The sequence below is a fragment of the Oculina patagonica genome, chromosome 7 (genome assembly GCF_052425735.1).
Source record: "Oculina patagonica isolate OP01 chromosome 7, crgOcupat, whole genome shotgun sequence".
NCBI lineage: Eukaryota > Metazoa > Cnidaria > Anthozoa > Scleractinia > Oculinidae > Oculina > Oculina patagonica.
In genome coordinates, this window is record NC_135764.1 from 25,123,999 (window position 1) to 25,139,483 (window position 15,485).

Below are 15,485 nucleotides of genomic sequence, written 5' to 3' on the forward strand. Positions count from 1 at the left end.
GTAAAGCCATACCTATATGATTAGATTTACTCAGGAGCCCATTTAGGAGCGTGCAACTCCCATACTAAGCCTATGTCACGGCGTTTTCACAGACCAGTTTATTTTTAGACTGCATTTTCCCCGCGAAAAACGTAGTTCCGGTCAACGTGAGTAATATGATCCGTGAAATACGAAGAAAAAAAAATGGCGGACTTATGTGTGTATATCGATAAAATAAAAGCACGTCTATTCCTTCTTTTTTGTCTGTAGTCCACTCCATCTATTCACGTTTTCCCTAGCCATATCTTCCCACAATCCTCTGCAAATATTTCACACTTTCAACTTGCAGAGTTGCGGAAAAAATTATATCGATGCGTGAGCCCATAAGTTCTTGGTTTCTGCGATCGCTACTTCACGTGTGTCTTGTTCGTCTTGTTCTTCGAACGATATCTTTTAAAGATTCTGTTTGCTGTGTATTCGTCCTTAAAATGCCGTGATGAAGCGGAGCAATTCAAGTGAAAATAATCAAGACCGTCCAAACAAGGAGCCACGCTTGGACGTTGGTGAGTCCTCTGAATCTGTGCCAACGGCTTCTTTAAAGAGCATTTTGAGACGCAAAATCGAACAAAAACAGGCCCAACAAAATCAAGATTCTACCTCGAAGTCTCAAGAAAATAGTTGTTTACAGCATTGGGCTACAATCCTGTCCAGCGCTGGCTATTTCTGTGAAGTGCGGCCGATTGTGCAAAGCGACTTGCTGCCGTTTCCGGTGGAATCCGGCAAACTGCCTAATTTTGTCTTGATCGTCGAACAGTCAAGCAACGTGCATTTTTCCACAGAGATTGGCCCATTTCAGTCTGCTCGATTGATTATTTACGCGGACGGCGAATGGAGGCTTGACAGCCCAATTCTGGAACACCAAAAAGTAACAGACGGGAAATTGAGCTGCCCGGTTGATACCGCGGAACTTGTGAACACAGCACAGAAATGGCTCTCAAAATCGCATGTCCTTTGTCCGGGTTTGGTTGGTCTTGATGGCCATGATTTGCAAAAAGAACTGGGCTATTTACCCAAAAACGTTAGGATGCTGAACAGCAAATCACTGTATGCCAAAAGCTGCAGAATATGGCATGTCCCTGGCGGTAACTATCACAAAGAAGATTCTGGCCGAGTTCAAAAGATGTGTGGAGAATGTCTCGCTTGCGAACGGTACGTGAAATCCGCCCTCGATAATAGAAAATCTTTGGATGTCGCTAAACGGGAGGAGCGGCGAAATCCCAGTAGCAACTATCCCATCAAATATTTATCGCCCCAAAGCAAGTCCCTTCGGCTCGGCAACAACCGTCAAGTTCGATCGCGAATGGCCAAAAAAATTAAAAAGTTGTACAAACAAACGAGAATAGAATTGCCACAGGAACAGTCGTCTGAACTATGTCAGCTTGTAGAGGCCATTGAAAAATCTAATGAAGGCAGAGAAGAGCTGTCTAATATCTTTAAGGAAGGCAACGAGTTCAAGGATGGAAAGGGTGGTAAAGCCGGAAACTTCGTGAAAGATATTTGGGAAAAGGATCGAGAGAGTTTCTTCAAAGATCAAAGGAAGAATGGTAAGTTTCTTTTGCAATACAGCGATCAAGTATTTTTACATTATTTTTATTGGCTTTCTTATTTTGTATTTTTTGAAAAAAGTGCAGAAGCCTATGTTTTTTTATTACCTAAAAGCAGCGTTCACACACCTCACCTTGACAGGAGCCCATTAGCTTGAGTATTTTAAATGTATACCGGTTTGTCAAATTAAAAATAAATTTGCTATGTTATTGCTAAGTTGTTTGAAAACTATGGAATTCATATTATAACCCATGGCTATTCAGAAAGGGTTATACATGTAGTACTTGCTGGACAGCCATGAAATATTATTGGAAATACACATAACAATACTGCCCAATGGTTTCACCTGTGTGGTTTGCAGACACCAGTGTGACAAAAAATAAAAATCTCTGAAATCTATGTGGCATGATATTCAGTTGTTGCCAACTCACCCTTTTAATATTCTAAACATAACAGTTACCAGTATGTAATAGCAGTGTACTTGCTTTTTTACAGCAATTGGAAAGAATGGAAATCGCTGGTCCTCAGTTACTGTTCGTGTTGGTAAGAAACTGCAGTGTTTTCTTTTTGAAGGCCTTTTTATTCCCAAAATTGCTGTTATGAGGAAATATGATGTCCAACCTGTCCAGTTCTATAGAGTTGAGCCTCTCTATGGGTATTTCCGAAGAAATCGAAGACGCGAAGATCGCCGCGGAAAAAACGAAGATCTCAAGATTGAAGCGAAGATCTGAAAATTGACCTAAATTCGCGTGACCAAATTATACAGTCAGACATAAAACTGTAAAAACTCGTAAACACTACAGAAAATATTTTTATTTTCCGTATTTTGGCATTTGACCACTTTTCACTGTGATTTTGACAACAGTGTCAACAATGCTTACGGTCACTGCCGCGAAACCACATGATGCCATTACAAGGCTGAAAACGACAAAAATATTGCACTGAAAATGTAATTATTAATGACATTAATGACGTCAATCAGAACCCACTAACCAATGGATTCGATTTCATTCATACCATGTGGGTCGTGTCGCTGATCTTTAACCTCGCGCCGGCTCGCGGTCTGCAGAATACATCTTATTCATGGCAGATTTCGACTTAGAAGTCAAGTATTCGCTTTACACGATCAACTCAAAAGATACGGAAACGCCATCTGTTAAGCCGTGGTGGTGTAGGACGACCTTGTGCGAGCAGGGGAGCTTACAAGCTCTTGAAAAACGCCTAAAAGCTAAGGTAAGCATAACATTGACCAACACTCACTCCTGGTCAACTTTGTTGTTTTTACTGTTTTTATAGGGAGAAATCATCAACTTAAGATTTTTTAATTCCAGTCAAGACCTAATCACAAAATGCAGAAACGATAACAAATGCTAATATTAGTTGTAGTGATAAGTTTGGGTCAAATTTGGTCTAAAAGGGTTGTCAACACAGTGACCAGGTCTGTCATGTCTGTAACTCGCCGTCTTGACCGTCCACAAATGTCAAACAATGAAAACGATCGACGTGTTTGTGTTTTATTTCAAATATTTCATCATAATGCGCGAATTAGAACTTGCAAACATCGGGATAATCGGATACAGACTGACGGACAAATGAAGACATTGAAGCTGGGCCGCAAATAACTCGCAAATGAGTCAAATTACCGTCATTGTACACTGTGACCAAATGTCTAAAGTTAAATATGGTCAAATTTCAATGGTGCAATGGCGACAATAGAATGTTGTTTCACTGTGCCCTAAATTGGCACCCGGGGGTTGAAAACATTTTGGATTACATGTCAACACAAAGATTGTACATTGTATTCAATCTAGCAGGCGTCTGTGTTTTTTTAACGCTCCTCGCGTGGCACCTCGCGCCTTTCGCGTTTCCCACACGCGCACTTGAAATTACTACGGTGCCTGCCACGCAGGCTAACTTCGATCAGGCGTTCTCTTTTTAGCAGGGGGAAGAAAAAAATGGGGAACACTGTGGGGATGGAGAAGAGACAATACAGGTCAATACACCAATCCTGTACTGATTGTACTGTGAAAAACAATTTGTTTAAGCCCCCAAACACCTTCATATTGTGTGTAACGTTGAGAATGTATTTGACATATTTGGCTGTTTCGCCTTGTAGGTTTCTGATCATCTTAGAAAGCAAAATGTTTTAGACTATCTTGTGGTCATAAACGTTCATCAGAAATCTGCAAACGGTGGACAAAAGAAGCTTAAAAATTACAAAGTAATTGATGACGAGACGTGGACGAGCTGTTATAGAGACATCAGACAGTGTCCAAAAGATTATGAGCTACATGGTATGTGCGTTTAAATGTCTCTACCTATCTAGAAGAAGAATCGTTTATTAACAATAAAAATGTTCATCAGAATTTTTTGTGTGGTCATGTTTGTTTAAATGTGACCAAATGTCTGTAGCGGTACCTATATTTCATTTAGTATTTTTTTTTCTTATTTTCGTGACACTTCCCTTTAGTTGAACTCAGAGAAACGCAATACAGAGCACCGTCAACCCTTACTACAAAGAAACAGTTCACAAAGAAAGCTACGTGTGACGATACCACCCTTCTATCAAAACTGACGAAGACTTCTCAGAATCCGATAGACGGGTACAAAAGAACGCCGAAACAAGAAGCGGATTTACAAAAAATGAAAACTGGTAAGACGTGCCTTACTATACAAGTGACCACAAGTGTTGGTGTCTCGTTCTGTATCGTGCCGTTACATAATGTGCCCTTTAGAGACAGGGAGAGTTTTAAAAGGTGTGGTTTAAAACATATAATTGTATTGTATGAGAACATTTACAACACAAAAAATAATATCTTATTTTAAATCTAAAAAATGTCAATGAGTGAGAGATTTTGAGCAGCGATGGTTTAAAGGCTAGCCTTGTTGAAAAAATCGATCGCAAAAGTCAAGATAAAAATCATACACTTTTATTGAGGCTGCTATTGCTAATTTGTATTTCTCTTAAAATTTTATTGCAGATGTTGAAAAAACGTACTGTACGGAATATGCCAAGGCTGAAGCATGGAACGAACTGTGGATCAAATGTATTTGCGGGGAGCTATTTCAATTAAACAGGATGAGATATTGGAAATTTTTTGGCCAAGGTACAGAATATATGGGGGTGTTGATATATTAACATTCATAAACGCGAAGCATGAAACGTTTGGATTTAAAATTTGTTTTAAATTATGCATGCAGTGTACGAGTTCTTTCGGGTTCTTGTATATCAACATTGGCCTATTAAATACATAACTAACGTTTCCTAATCTATATTCTTTTATAGAGAAAGGCCACTGGGTTAGGTGTCCCGAACGAAGAGAATGAATACGCGACACTACGACAAACATGATGAACCACCTAATACTGCCAAGCGACCACGCCTGACACAAGGAAAATTGCAGTCCTTTTGGGGAAAGAAACAAACGACGCGAAACAACACAGGCAACGCCTCTACCATCTCTGTCAGTGAACCAATCAACACACCGTCTAACGTCGCTAATTTTAGTGATGCGACATCGACTGAAGAGGAAATCACCTCTGAAGACAAGTAAGGATACGTGACATTGAAAAGTTGAAAACGGCAAACTTTAATTTTCTTCTGTGAACCTCTTTTTTGTCAAATGTTACTGAGTCTTTAATGTCATCAATAAAGGTAAATAAAAAGTCCATTACAGTCTACACTTTTATTTGGTAGTGATACAACATCGAGCGATGATAGCAATGACGATGAAAGTGATGAAGATGCGCGAGAGCCCCTAGCTTCAGGCCCAAGAGACCGTATAGAACCAAAGTCGGAGTTTATCAACAACTTATCTGAAGATAGCAGTGTCAGCAGTGACCATTCTGACCTGGTTGACGAGAACTGGCCAGTTAGCAGGTTCGTTAATAGCATGTGCCAACGAGTGCCTAAACGTTAATCTAAGACCATGTTATGTAGTTAACGTCCACAGTGTTGTCGTTGATACATTTTCTCCCCGTGTCCTCCTTGATACCAAACAACCGTTTGCCAAATTTTAAGTTTACTGTAGTCAATTGGCGCAACAAGTGATGCTAAAAATTCAGGAAAACTAGAGGGCCACCAGGATGGAAATTTTGTTACATACGGTAGCAGTATATTAATTCAAAAAAGTATTTTTTGTACTCTTTTTCGATACTACACTTAAAATTTAATCAATTTTTATTTTCAGACCAAGATGGCTGGAAGACCTGGACCCTTTAGCGGTTCTTATTCAGAAATGTGTTGCTAATGGTTTGGAACAGGATCACATTTTCTATCGTCTCGTATCCAATGCTTGCCAGTTTGCTTTGGACGGAAGTGATCCACGTAAGCAATTCCAGTGGGATATCCAGGTAAAAGAATTCACAAATTCATTGGAGGCCGTTGGCTCCACTTCTGTTATTAATATGCTAAGGGGCCCAGGGCCATCTCGGGAGAATCATGAGGCGTACAAGTTCAGCTGGAATTATGTCAACTTTCCACTACCAAGCAAATACTCCAGAAGCAAATTGCAGCCCATGGTAGTATCAGCTAAAGGCATTATTCATCACCTGCTAATGAACTTTATAAAAATAGCCCAGGAAAGTACGCCTTTGATGACGAGTGATGTGATTCACGTTGTACCTGTATGTCTGTCCAGAGATGCTATGGCAATTAAACCTGGGGGTCTAATAGACTACAACAAGAAGGAAATTGTCGGATTAGAACAAAAGATTAATGTCACTTACGTAAAGGAACATCCCAATCCTGGGCCTGATGACTTAAAGTTCTTCACAGAAGCAGGTGCTGTGATACTGACCACTCTAGACAACGAGACGTCCCTACTGGTTGGTAGTGATTATCTCACAAAGTCTACTTCAGGTGATGCAGTCTTTCACTTTATCAAGGATTGTGTTGTTAAGATCCAGTGCTGCCTCGCCTGTTTAGACAGGACACCTAAATCTAAGTCCGGAATTTTAGAAATTATTCCGGACTGTAAATCGAGCTGCTTGGAGTGTTCCAAGAACATACTAGATGGTATTTGGAGACCTTGTATGGAGTGTGCGGAGAACGGGCAGCCCTCGGCTTATCCGTCGCTGAAAGCGTGTCATCACTGCCTGGAAAATGGTATTCAGTGTGTCAAGATTGTTGTGTTGGTGTGGGCCAGTGATAGTGAGGCAAATAATCGGAAGGCCATGAAATCTATCAAGGAAGCTAAGGAATCAAGCGAAATCGATGACAACTTAGCTCTCCTAAATGCATGCCCTGATGTGGTCCATATTGGGAAAAAGCTTCACAGATCACTTGCAAACTGGTGGCTTTGGGCTGGTTCCTGTAGGTTCAACCTTATAATCTTGCGTATCCTTCGTAATGACGCCGACCCAGAAGTACAGAAGTTGACCAGAAGTTTGCTGTCTGCAAAATGCGTCCTTCAAAAGGACAGAATGGATTTCGACTTGGTTCTCGAGGCTTGCCAGCCAGGCGTCATCGATCTTCTAAGAGATGTAAAGATGGTCACGGCCACCCTCTTACCTGAGCCTTACTGGGTTTGGCAAGGAAATGCAAAGGGAATCGTGCAAAGGCCTGTCTCTGTCACTGTAGGACCATTTGGTACCATTTTAGTACTTGATCAAGGGAAAGCCCACAACAAAGGCAGAGTACTCAAAGCTCGATTACATTATCCTGCTAACGTTGAAGTTATTGCACAGAATCTTCAAAGCCCGCTCGACGTACACTACATGAATGGCACGGCATTTGTAACTGAGGCAAGAGGCATCTGCTATTGTGATCTTTCCAACAAAGCGACTATTTCTCCCAAGAGGATGAGCAAGCGTGAATTGTTTGCCTTTGCTGAGGAAAAAGGCATTATTCCGAAAGATGCCCAGCTTGCTGACTACACTTGTCCTGTTCTACGACAAAAACTTCAGAGATGGATTGAGGACCATCAAGAACAAATACCTCAGATGACACCGCTGCCACACGAACTTCACAGGGAAGACAACAATGTCAACAATGGTGTTGGAAAGAAAGGAAAGGACAAGCAAATGACAGCTATACGTCTGAAGATTGTTAATGCGCAAATTCACCATCCAAAAGTTTTGGCCTCATGCCTGGACCTGCTTTTTACAGCCAACAATCAGTCAGTGTACGAACTAACCATCTCAAGCAATGGTATTACTTTTCAGGCAACTGCTCGACGGATTGTAGACTTACCAATGAACTGCTTGCCACATGGACTGGCATACCATGAGAACTGTCTCTATGTTGCTGACTCGAACGAAGAATCTGGTGGCATAACGAAGTTTTGTCTTGATGGTACGGCGCCACAGAAAGTGATAACAAACGATCAGTGTGCTGTGGCACATGGCGTAGCCTTTGACGGTCCGAATCTGATCTTTACGGACAGGAAACGAAACCTGGTCAAACAGCTAACACCCAACGGTGAGGTCACTGTAATTTCTGGAAATGGAGAATTGAAGACAGCAAGTGGAAAGTCGCTGTCCAGTAGTCATGCACAACCCACTGGCTTGGCAACTGAGGGGCATACAGTGTATGTGTGTGACACAAGTTCACAAACACTAAGAATCATCACTCCAACATCCGCATTGGCTTCATACTTGGAAAACATCCAAAAGATGTTTCAGGTGTTTTCTGTACATTCTGACAAGACCAAATACGGCTACACTAAGCAAGTTGGACTCGATGAAGTTATCGCCAACATGGCCAAGGTCCAACAATACTTCAATGAACTTGTCAGCAATATCAGGGAACACGTTCAGAAGCCAACTCTCAACCCTGAAGGGCCACACGGTTCCCCAGCTTACATAACCGTGGAGGCTGTGACCTGGGTCACTGAAACCCTGAAGGAACTGAAGGATCTATTTAGCAAAGTGGACGAGAGTGAGTTAACTACAGATTACGAGCAAGCATTTAGGGCTCTTTCAATCCTGACCCTTGTGGTGGAACATTTATTTTCGACCATGCGTGGTCACTATGCTATGCCGTACATGCTGCAATATGCCCAGCTGCTAATGCCCACAATTCAGGAGACAGTAAAGAAGTTGACAAATGCATCCTTCATTTACTTCACACGCAAAAAAGCCCACTATCCAGACCCAACAGCTTCAGTGCGCTATGCCAACCTCCAATGGCCTGTCAAACCGCCCAATACCCCAATCTCGCCCGAAGATCTTCAGGAACTGCAGGAATGGCAGAGACAATATTGTGGTGGCGTTCGGCAAAGGTCTGTCAGAGATATTAGTAAATATGATGCTGGCACCCTTCCATCATTTGCCAATGCAGAAGAGACGAATCAGGCAGAAGTAACCAGTTCCAGAATGCACTTTGAAGGAGAACAGTGTGTAGATGAAAATGTAGTAGAAGCTGTAAACGGGGAGCATCATCCTGTTCAAGTGCTGTTTCAAAAGGGAGTCGTCCTCGCAGTCAAGCCGGGATACGAAATGTTTGCTCCAGATGACATCGCAAGAGCAAATTTCTATATTACTATGACTGAATCTGATGTATTTGATGACCCTAATGAGACCGAAATGAATGTTCTGTGGTACTCCTTTACTGAGACGACAGATGAACAATTTGGCTGCTTTGTGGCCGTAGGATCCGGAAAAGTTCTAAAGAAAGGAATCCTGTTTCCTTTGAGTGACACCGACATGACCACGCGAGACAATAATGACGTTATTCACTTAACAGACACCTGCTTCTCGCAAATATTGAACTCTTTAAACTCCCAAACCCCGACAGCTTGTGCAGTGGCAGAGTTTGTGGAATCAGAAAATCAAGACCAGAATGACGAACTGCAAACTGTTGAAGGCGAGCATGTCGAATACCTTGACATTGAGGCAACAGAAATTCGAAGCCGCAGAGAAAGAGGCGTTAGGAAAAGGAGAAATGAGGACATGGTCTACTACTGACATCGCTAAAAAGGTGTGAGGGTAGAACATCCCTTTTACATGTCATCCTTTATTGTTTTAATAACTGTTTACATTGCTTTTTCGTGAATTTAAACCGTGAGTAATGCAATAATTAAATTGCTATTGAAGTGAAATATTTATCAACTGTGAATTACACTGAATAGACGTTTAAAGCACTTTAATCCGAAAAACGAAGATCCTCCTGAAAAAAACGAAGATTTGCAAAAAAATTGCGAAGAAAACGAAGACCGTGGGTACCCATAGAGAGGCTCAGAGTTGTATTTCAGTACACTGATCTCAGTTTTTGCATAAGGTTTTCACCAAATATATTTTCCTAACCAGATACCCTAATAACCAGTTGCAACCAATAATTATTATTGGTTGCATTATTGACAAACATGTAGAAAGTAGATGGATGGTTAGATTACCATCTGTAGACTATGTTGGATCTGTAAAAATCAAACTGTCAAAGTTTATTATTATTGTGCTTTTTATATAATTTAAAGCTTTAAATTTTTAATGTTACATGTAAGTGTTCTAAATACATTTTTTGTTTTATCTGTGTGTATAGCTCTGGCTGTCTACAACAGAAGTCCCTCTGCATACGAAGCTTTGCGAGGCCTGAAGATTTTGCAGCTGCCACATTCAAAAACGCTTAAGCAGATCATCAAAGATGGCTCTGAGAATGCCGGTATTGATGAGGAGTACCTCCTTGGTCAGCACAAAATTTATGCCAACTACCAGAAGACAAGAGAGGAAGAAGGACATCCCAGACCATTAGGACTTGGAGTCATGATGTGGGATGAGGTCAAGGTGAGAGCAGCAATGTGCATAATTTTATATTGTTAAAAATCCTTATAGTGTGAAGTATTTGAAAAGAAATGTTGTTGGAAAGCCAGCTAGTCTATTTACATTCAGTCATACATATAAAAGGAGGTATTTTATTAAATACTGGCAGTGCTTTTTGTAGCAATTATATTGGCGGGGATTTAAAAACTGTCATTGGGTTAAATATATATATATATATATATATATATATATATATATATATATATATGCAACATCACTGTTCAGTATTTTAAAATATTTTTTTGAAGTAAACAGCACATTTGCAGGGACAATGAGTTTGTAACGCATCCCTTAAGAACATTTGAAGGAATTATAACTTTTGGAAGTTAAAGTAGCGTTTGAATGATTTCAAAAATGTCGTCACTAAAATTAAATTTCTATGAATCCAGATTCAGATGAGAGTTGCATGGAACCTAAAAGGAGCTGGCATAACAGGCTTCAGTGCATCTGAGGATGAGCTAAAGGTGCTGCATGATGTGTTTAGTGCAGCAGTGCAGTCTGGTGCACAGAAAGCCTCGTACATAGTGCAGTTCTTATGGCGAGACCTTACATCCAGCTTCGATTTAGTAGGTCCATACTTTCCGCTTGAGGGCACAATGCAGTCCAGTGCTCTGCAAGAGTTCCTTATGCTTACTCTGAAAGCATTGACCAGTTATGGCTTCAAGGTCTCCATTCTTCTGTGTGATGGCGCATCATCAAACCTGACGGTGTTGAAGCTTCTCTCTGGGCACCCAAGAACACAGTTTTCTACCTCGATGGATGCAGAAACTCTAAGGGAACGCTATTTTGTGGATGTATCTTTTACAAATCCAGAAGACCCACTTGGCAACCCGATTTTCCTCATGATATGTCCTAGTCACCAGGTAATATTTTTTCCATTTGTGCCATTGCATTAATTTTTAGTCAGCATTTACTCTGAGTGGAGCAGAAATTGTAAGTTTAAAGAAGGTTATTCAATTTGCAATCATACTTAATTTGGTCTTGCTCTGACTCAGGATTTAAATGTGAAGTTCCATAAATTATCCATACCTCACCCATGGAAGGGATTTTCCTAAGACCCCCGCCCCTTTGGAAATGTCAAAGGAACTTGATATATTTTCTTACAAAGTTTGGCCTTTGAGATCCCCTTCAACCCTAGGAATTTCAAAAGCCTTCTGTGGGCAGAGTATGGACATTTTTTGGAACCATGCAGTACATGTTTTTACTGTCAATTTTCAATTTTTCAATCTATTTATTTGAATTAGCTTGTATTTGATAATGTAAATTAAATGTTGAATTTAAATTAAATTGAAATCAATACATAAAACTTATGTTGTCATTTTGATTTAACAGCTTAAGAACATGATAGCTGCCCTGTATAGTTCAAGACAACAGGGTACGAAGGAGTTTACAAAAGACGACATCCAGTTTGGATGGAAGGCAGTGGAGACGGTTTTTGCCCAAGAACTGGAGCGGGCCGAAAATGGTTTAAGTCGAAAGGTACCAGGACTAAAGTATGCCTTTGTATACCGGGATAACTGGACCCGCTTGAATGTACGGCCAGCCAAAATAATGCAGGTACATTGCTTTTCTATAATAAACATTTTATGAATGTGCATGGTAACATCACAAGTTAGTGTTACAATTGGACTACCTTCTTTGCGATGAAATTGAATTCATGAAAACAAAGGGGATAGTATCTGATCTTAAAAAACGGTTTAAAAGATATTAAAATTGTCTAAAACTAGAAAAGCTAAATATTCATGAAGTGTAACGATTTAACTCTGACAAAGGCAACAGAGAGTTGTTGAAAATTCAGTTTTTGTATCTTTTGAACATCTTTTAAACCGTTTTTTGTTTTAAGATCAGCTAAAAAAGCCCCTTTTTATCTTGACAAACACTGATTGCCTAATAACAAATTGAAATTAATACTCTATTTTTTACGAAATAAATTTCTCTTTTTTTGCAGCAAAGGTTTATGATTGCAACAGTGCAAGATCTTGCCAGGGAGGCAGACTCAGATTCAAGTGGGAAAACAGCAGCCTACCTAGATGCTTGCAACTTGCTCTTTGAACAAGGTCTTCTAAGCCGACGGCGGATAAATAATAAAGAAAGTCCAGTTCTGGCCAATATTAGGAAGGGGATGTCTTTCTTTGAAGAATGGTGTGCTAGTCATGAAGACAGGTAGTTACAGGAGCCCAAAGTAAAATACTCTTAGTAATTGTTTTAAATATTAATATAGCTGAGCCCCTATTTTGTGCCTTTTGTCTGCCCCTGCACTATTCTTAGTATAATACAGTTAAAAACCTTTGTAACCTTATGAAGTAGGAATTCTTTTTACATTATATGCCTAACAAGAGAAGCTGTGTATGTTCTGAGAAAAGCTTCAGACAATGATGAACATATATATGCAAAAATGCAGTTTTTGTAGTGGTTCATCTTAACATTGTTTTGTATTTTAAATGATTACAGTATACGCAGACAATTCCAAGAAAGCCAGACAGAGGAAGTTTTTAGCATGGCAGGTATGTTTCATTTTTACAACTTAGGATACCTCAGTTGATCAACCCCCCCCCCCCCCCAAAAAAAAAAAAAAAAAAAAAAAGGAAAGGAAAGGAAAAATACTAAAATAAACAAAAAATTTTATTTGATTTGCAACTAACTATTTATTACAGGCTATTAATTCTGAATAGTGTTTGCATGTTAACCTAGCGGTAATATATACTTTTCTTGATTTCAGACGTGGGATCTTCTTCGCCTTGTGGTGAATGGCTTTCTGATGTTTTGTGACTGGTTTTTTGACAATGTTTCTCCTAATGGGAATTATTTTATCAGTCCTCTCCGCATTAATGGAAGTGCGATTGAATCGATTTATAGTATACTCAAGTTTGCTAGTGGAGGGAACTTATCTGCCCTGTCCTATGGCCCTTCCCTTGGAAAACTAATCAACAGAAAGGGAATGCAACAGAATAAAAATTCTGAAAAGGGTTACAGGGATGTAGTTTTAAATATTGGTGGCAGTGCTGCTGCTAATGTTGAAGGCTGCACAAGCAACCTAGTCATCCCCTGCCAGAGATTGTCCAATTGTCACTGTGTGTTTACCTTCCCAACCAACATATCTCAGTCCACTGTGGGGGATAGGTTGGGAAGTAATGCATGCACCCTTATTGCCGTAAAATTTGGGGCTTATTGCTTTCACAATAAGTTAGATATTTCATTACTTTGGAATCAACTACCTGATGTGTGGGTAAATTCATTTGTAAATGCCATTTGTGATGGCAATGAGTTTTATGATGAGCTGTACAGTGATACCGCTGTGTATTTAGATGTTGAAGATGTTGTTAATGCTGTAGGAGATCTATTTAGCATTGATTCAGCTGATCAGTTATTTGGGTTCACAAATGCTAATGAATTTCAGGATTTGATTGACCACATCAATGGAGTCATTCAGTCAACAACCTCTGATCACTATGGTGTAATCATTGCATGTAATATGACAGTGGGATTTTTCATCAAGAGCAATGGTATTTGTGCTATCATTGATAGCCATCAGCATGTTGACAGCAATGGGGGTGCCATGATCATCATGGCCAATAATCCTAAGAAAGCTATTCTTGAGTATTCAGATTGTGTGATGAGAAATAAGAATGTACCTCTGGACCTGGGAACTTTAAACTGGGTAAAATATACTTAAGCAGCCCAACTTACATGGAACTTTAGAGGGCACATATTGCTGTACTTCAAAATCGATAGAACAGTCAAGGGAGTAAGTGGCAGTTTTGGCAAATCTTCATTTAAGCACTCGGAGAATATGCGAATTATTTCATCGAACCAAACACTAGCACGAGCACTCAGAGTATTTTGAAAGCAATCGCACATACAAATAGCATCTTCTGAGAGGAAAACCGCAGATTCAGTCACTTCTCGGAAAAGTGATGTCGCTATCAATTGGCACCTGTTCCCCTGACTGAGAACAAGTTTGTAAATATGAGAGGTTTTTTACAGTCTTTATCCAGTTGTAGGGACTGATTACATAAACCAGGCTTACATCTTGGCACCTTTGTTTAGTGTCAATAATGTAGTTTCAGTGTAACCAAACTTGGCTGGAAATACAGAATACTGAAAAATATATAATGTCACGTTTTTTTCTTTGTTATTTTAATGTCCTAAGTCTTTGCACATGACCTGTTTCAAGTAAGCATTTGTGAACAATAAACAAGTAAGCTTCAAGGACATTATTGCAGAGTGCAAGTTTAGGATCCACGTTTAATTTGAGCAAATAAATCAGATGAAAGACCATAACAAATTATAGTCAGTGTTGCTATTGTTTTAATATTTGCTTGTAAAAAATCTTAACTATGAAAATGGTTGTGAAAAAACCTACATAATTTTTATGTTTTTCACCCTTTCAAGGGTGTCAAAACAAAACAAGCATAGTTCCCTCTAAGAAGTCTTGGGGAGATTTTAAGGCGAAACAGAAATTACCATACCATAACATTCTGCCTACAAGCAATTAAGAGTAAACAATTAAATTCCAAAAGCTCCTGACAAATCAAATTCATTACAAAACATGGAACAATATTGGCTGAGGGGAGGCTTATTGCATATCTTGTTTTTTGTATAGGCAGATGGGTCTTAAGCCAGGAAGTTAAAAGCAGGGGGTTATAGGCTGAATTTTATGGTATATGATCAATCATAAACATTTACAAAAGCAATTTACTTGCGTTTGGCAGTTAGTGTGTATGATTTGAGTTTTGGTCGCAGCATTTCGTCTGCGTCCACAACTTTGCCATCCTTTCTGAGGTCTCTTTCAACCTTCGCATTCATAAATTCATTGATGCGCGTGTTGGCCAACTTTGAAACCAAGGCTTTAAAAAGTCCATTCACAACGTCGACATTTGAGGCACCCTCTGCCGAGGCAAGAGATGCCACAAGTAATCTAAAATCCACTTCCAGTTCCTCGTTATTTGACACAGAACTCTGACACATTTCAATAAACTTTGTGGGAAATCTTTTCAGATTTGCGTCGCAAGTAAACTCGCGTACATTGTCATCTACAAGCCTTAGAAAAGGAATAAGTTCCGTCCTTGGAACGACAAGATTTCCTTCGTCTAAATTTCGAAGACTCGGTGAAAGAGACGATTTGTCTTGCATTGTTAGCTCAT

General features: G+C 39.7%; 2 protein-coding genes across 2 annotated transcripts; both read left to right on the forward strand.

Moving 5' to 3' along the window:
• The first annotated feature begins 351 nt into the window (after positions 1–351).
• Positions 352–14,014, forward strand: LOC144659321 (uncharacterized). The gene is made up of 8 exons (XM_078519734.1): positions 352–1,583; positions 2,080–2,127; positions 10,064–10,305; positions 10,737–11,204; positions 11,674–11,898; positions 12,290–12,347; positions 12,793–12,845; positions 13,061–14,014. The coding sequence occupies exons 1-8, from the start codon at positions 476–478 to the stop codon at positions 14,012–14,014; spliced, it is 3,156 nt and encodes a 1,051-aa protein (XP_078375860.1). The 5' UTR covers positions 352–475.
• LOC144660990 (uncharacterized) lies at positions 2,668–5,049 on the forward strand. The gene is made up of 5 exons (XM_078521714.1): positions 2,668–2,817; positions 3,701–3,878; positions 4,055–4,237; positions 4,566–4,691; positions 4,871–5,049. The coding sequence occupies exons 1-5, from the start codon at positions 2,668–2,670 to the stop codon at positions 4,909–4,911; spliced, it is 678 nt and encodes a 225-aa protein (XP_078377840.1). The 3' UTR covers positions 4,912–5,049.
• Positions 14,015–15,485: the final 1,471 nt, after the last annotated feature.

Bases quoted from the DNA above. Each gene is read 5' to 3' on its own strand.
- LOC144659321 (XM_078519734.1), top strand. From the start codon at position 476: ATGAAGCGGAGCAATTCAAGTGAAAATAATCAAGACCGTCCAAACAAG. The intron at 2,128-10,063 runs GTAAGAAACTGC...CTGTGTGTATAG, and splicing joins CTCAGTTACTGTTCGTGTTG to CTCTGGCTGTCTACAACAGA. The intron at 11,899-12,289 runs GTACATTGCTTT...CTTTTTTTGCAG, and splicing joins GGCCAGCCAAAATAATGCAG to CAAAGGTTTATGATTGCAAC.
- LOC144660990 (XM_078521714.1), top strand. From the start codon at position 2,668: ATGGCAGATTTCGACTTAGAAGTCAAGTATTCGCTTTACACGATCAAC. The intron at 2,818-3,700 runs GTAAGCATAACA...TTCGCCTTGTAG, and splicing joins AAAAACGCCTAAAAGCTAAG to GTTTCTGATCATCTTAGAAA. The intron at 3,879-4,054 runs GTATGTGCGTTT...ACTTCCCTTTAG, and splicing joins AAAAGATTATGAGCTACATG to TTGAACTCAGAGAAACGCAA.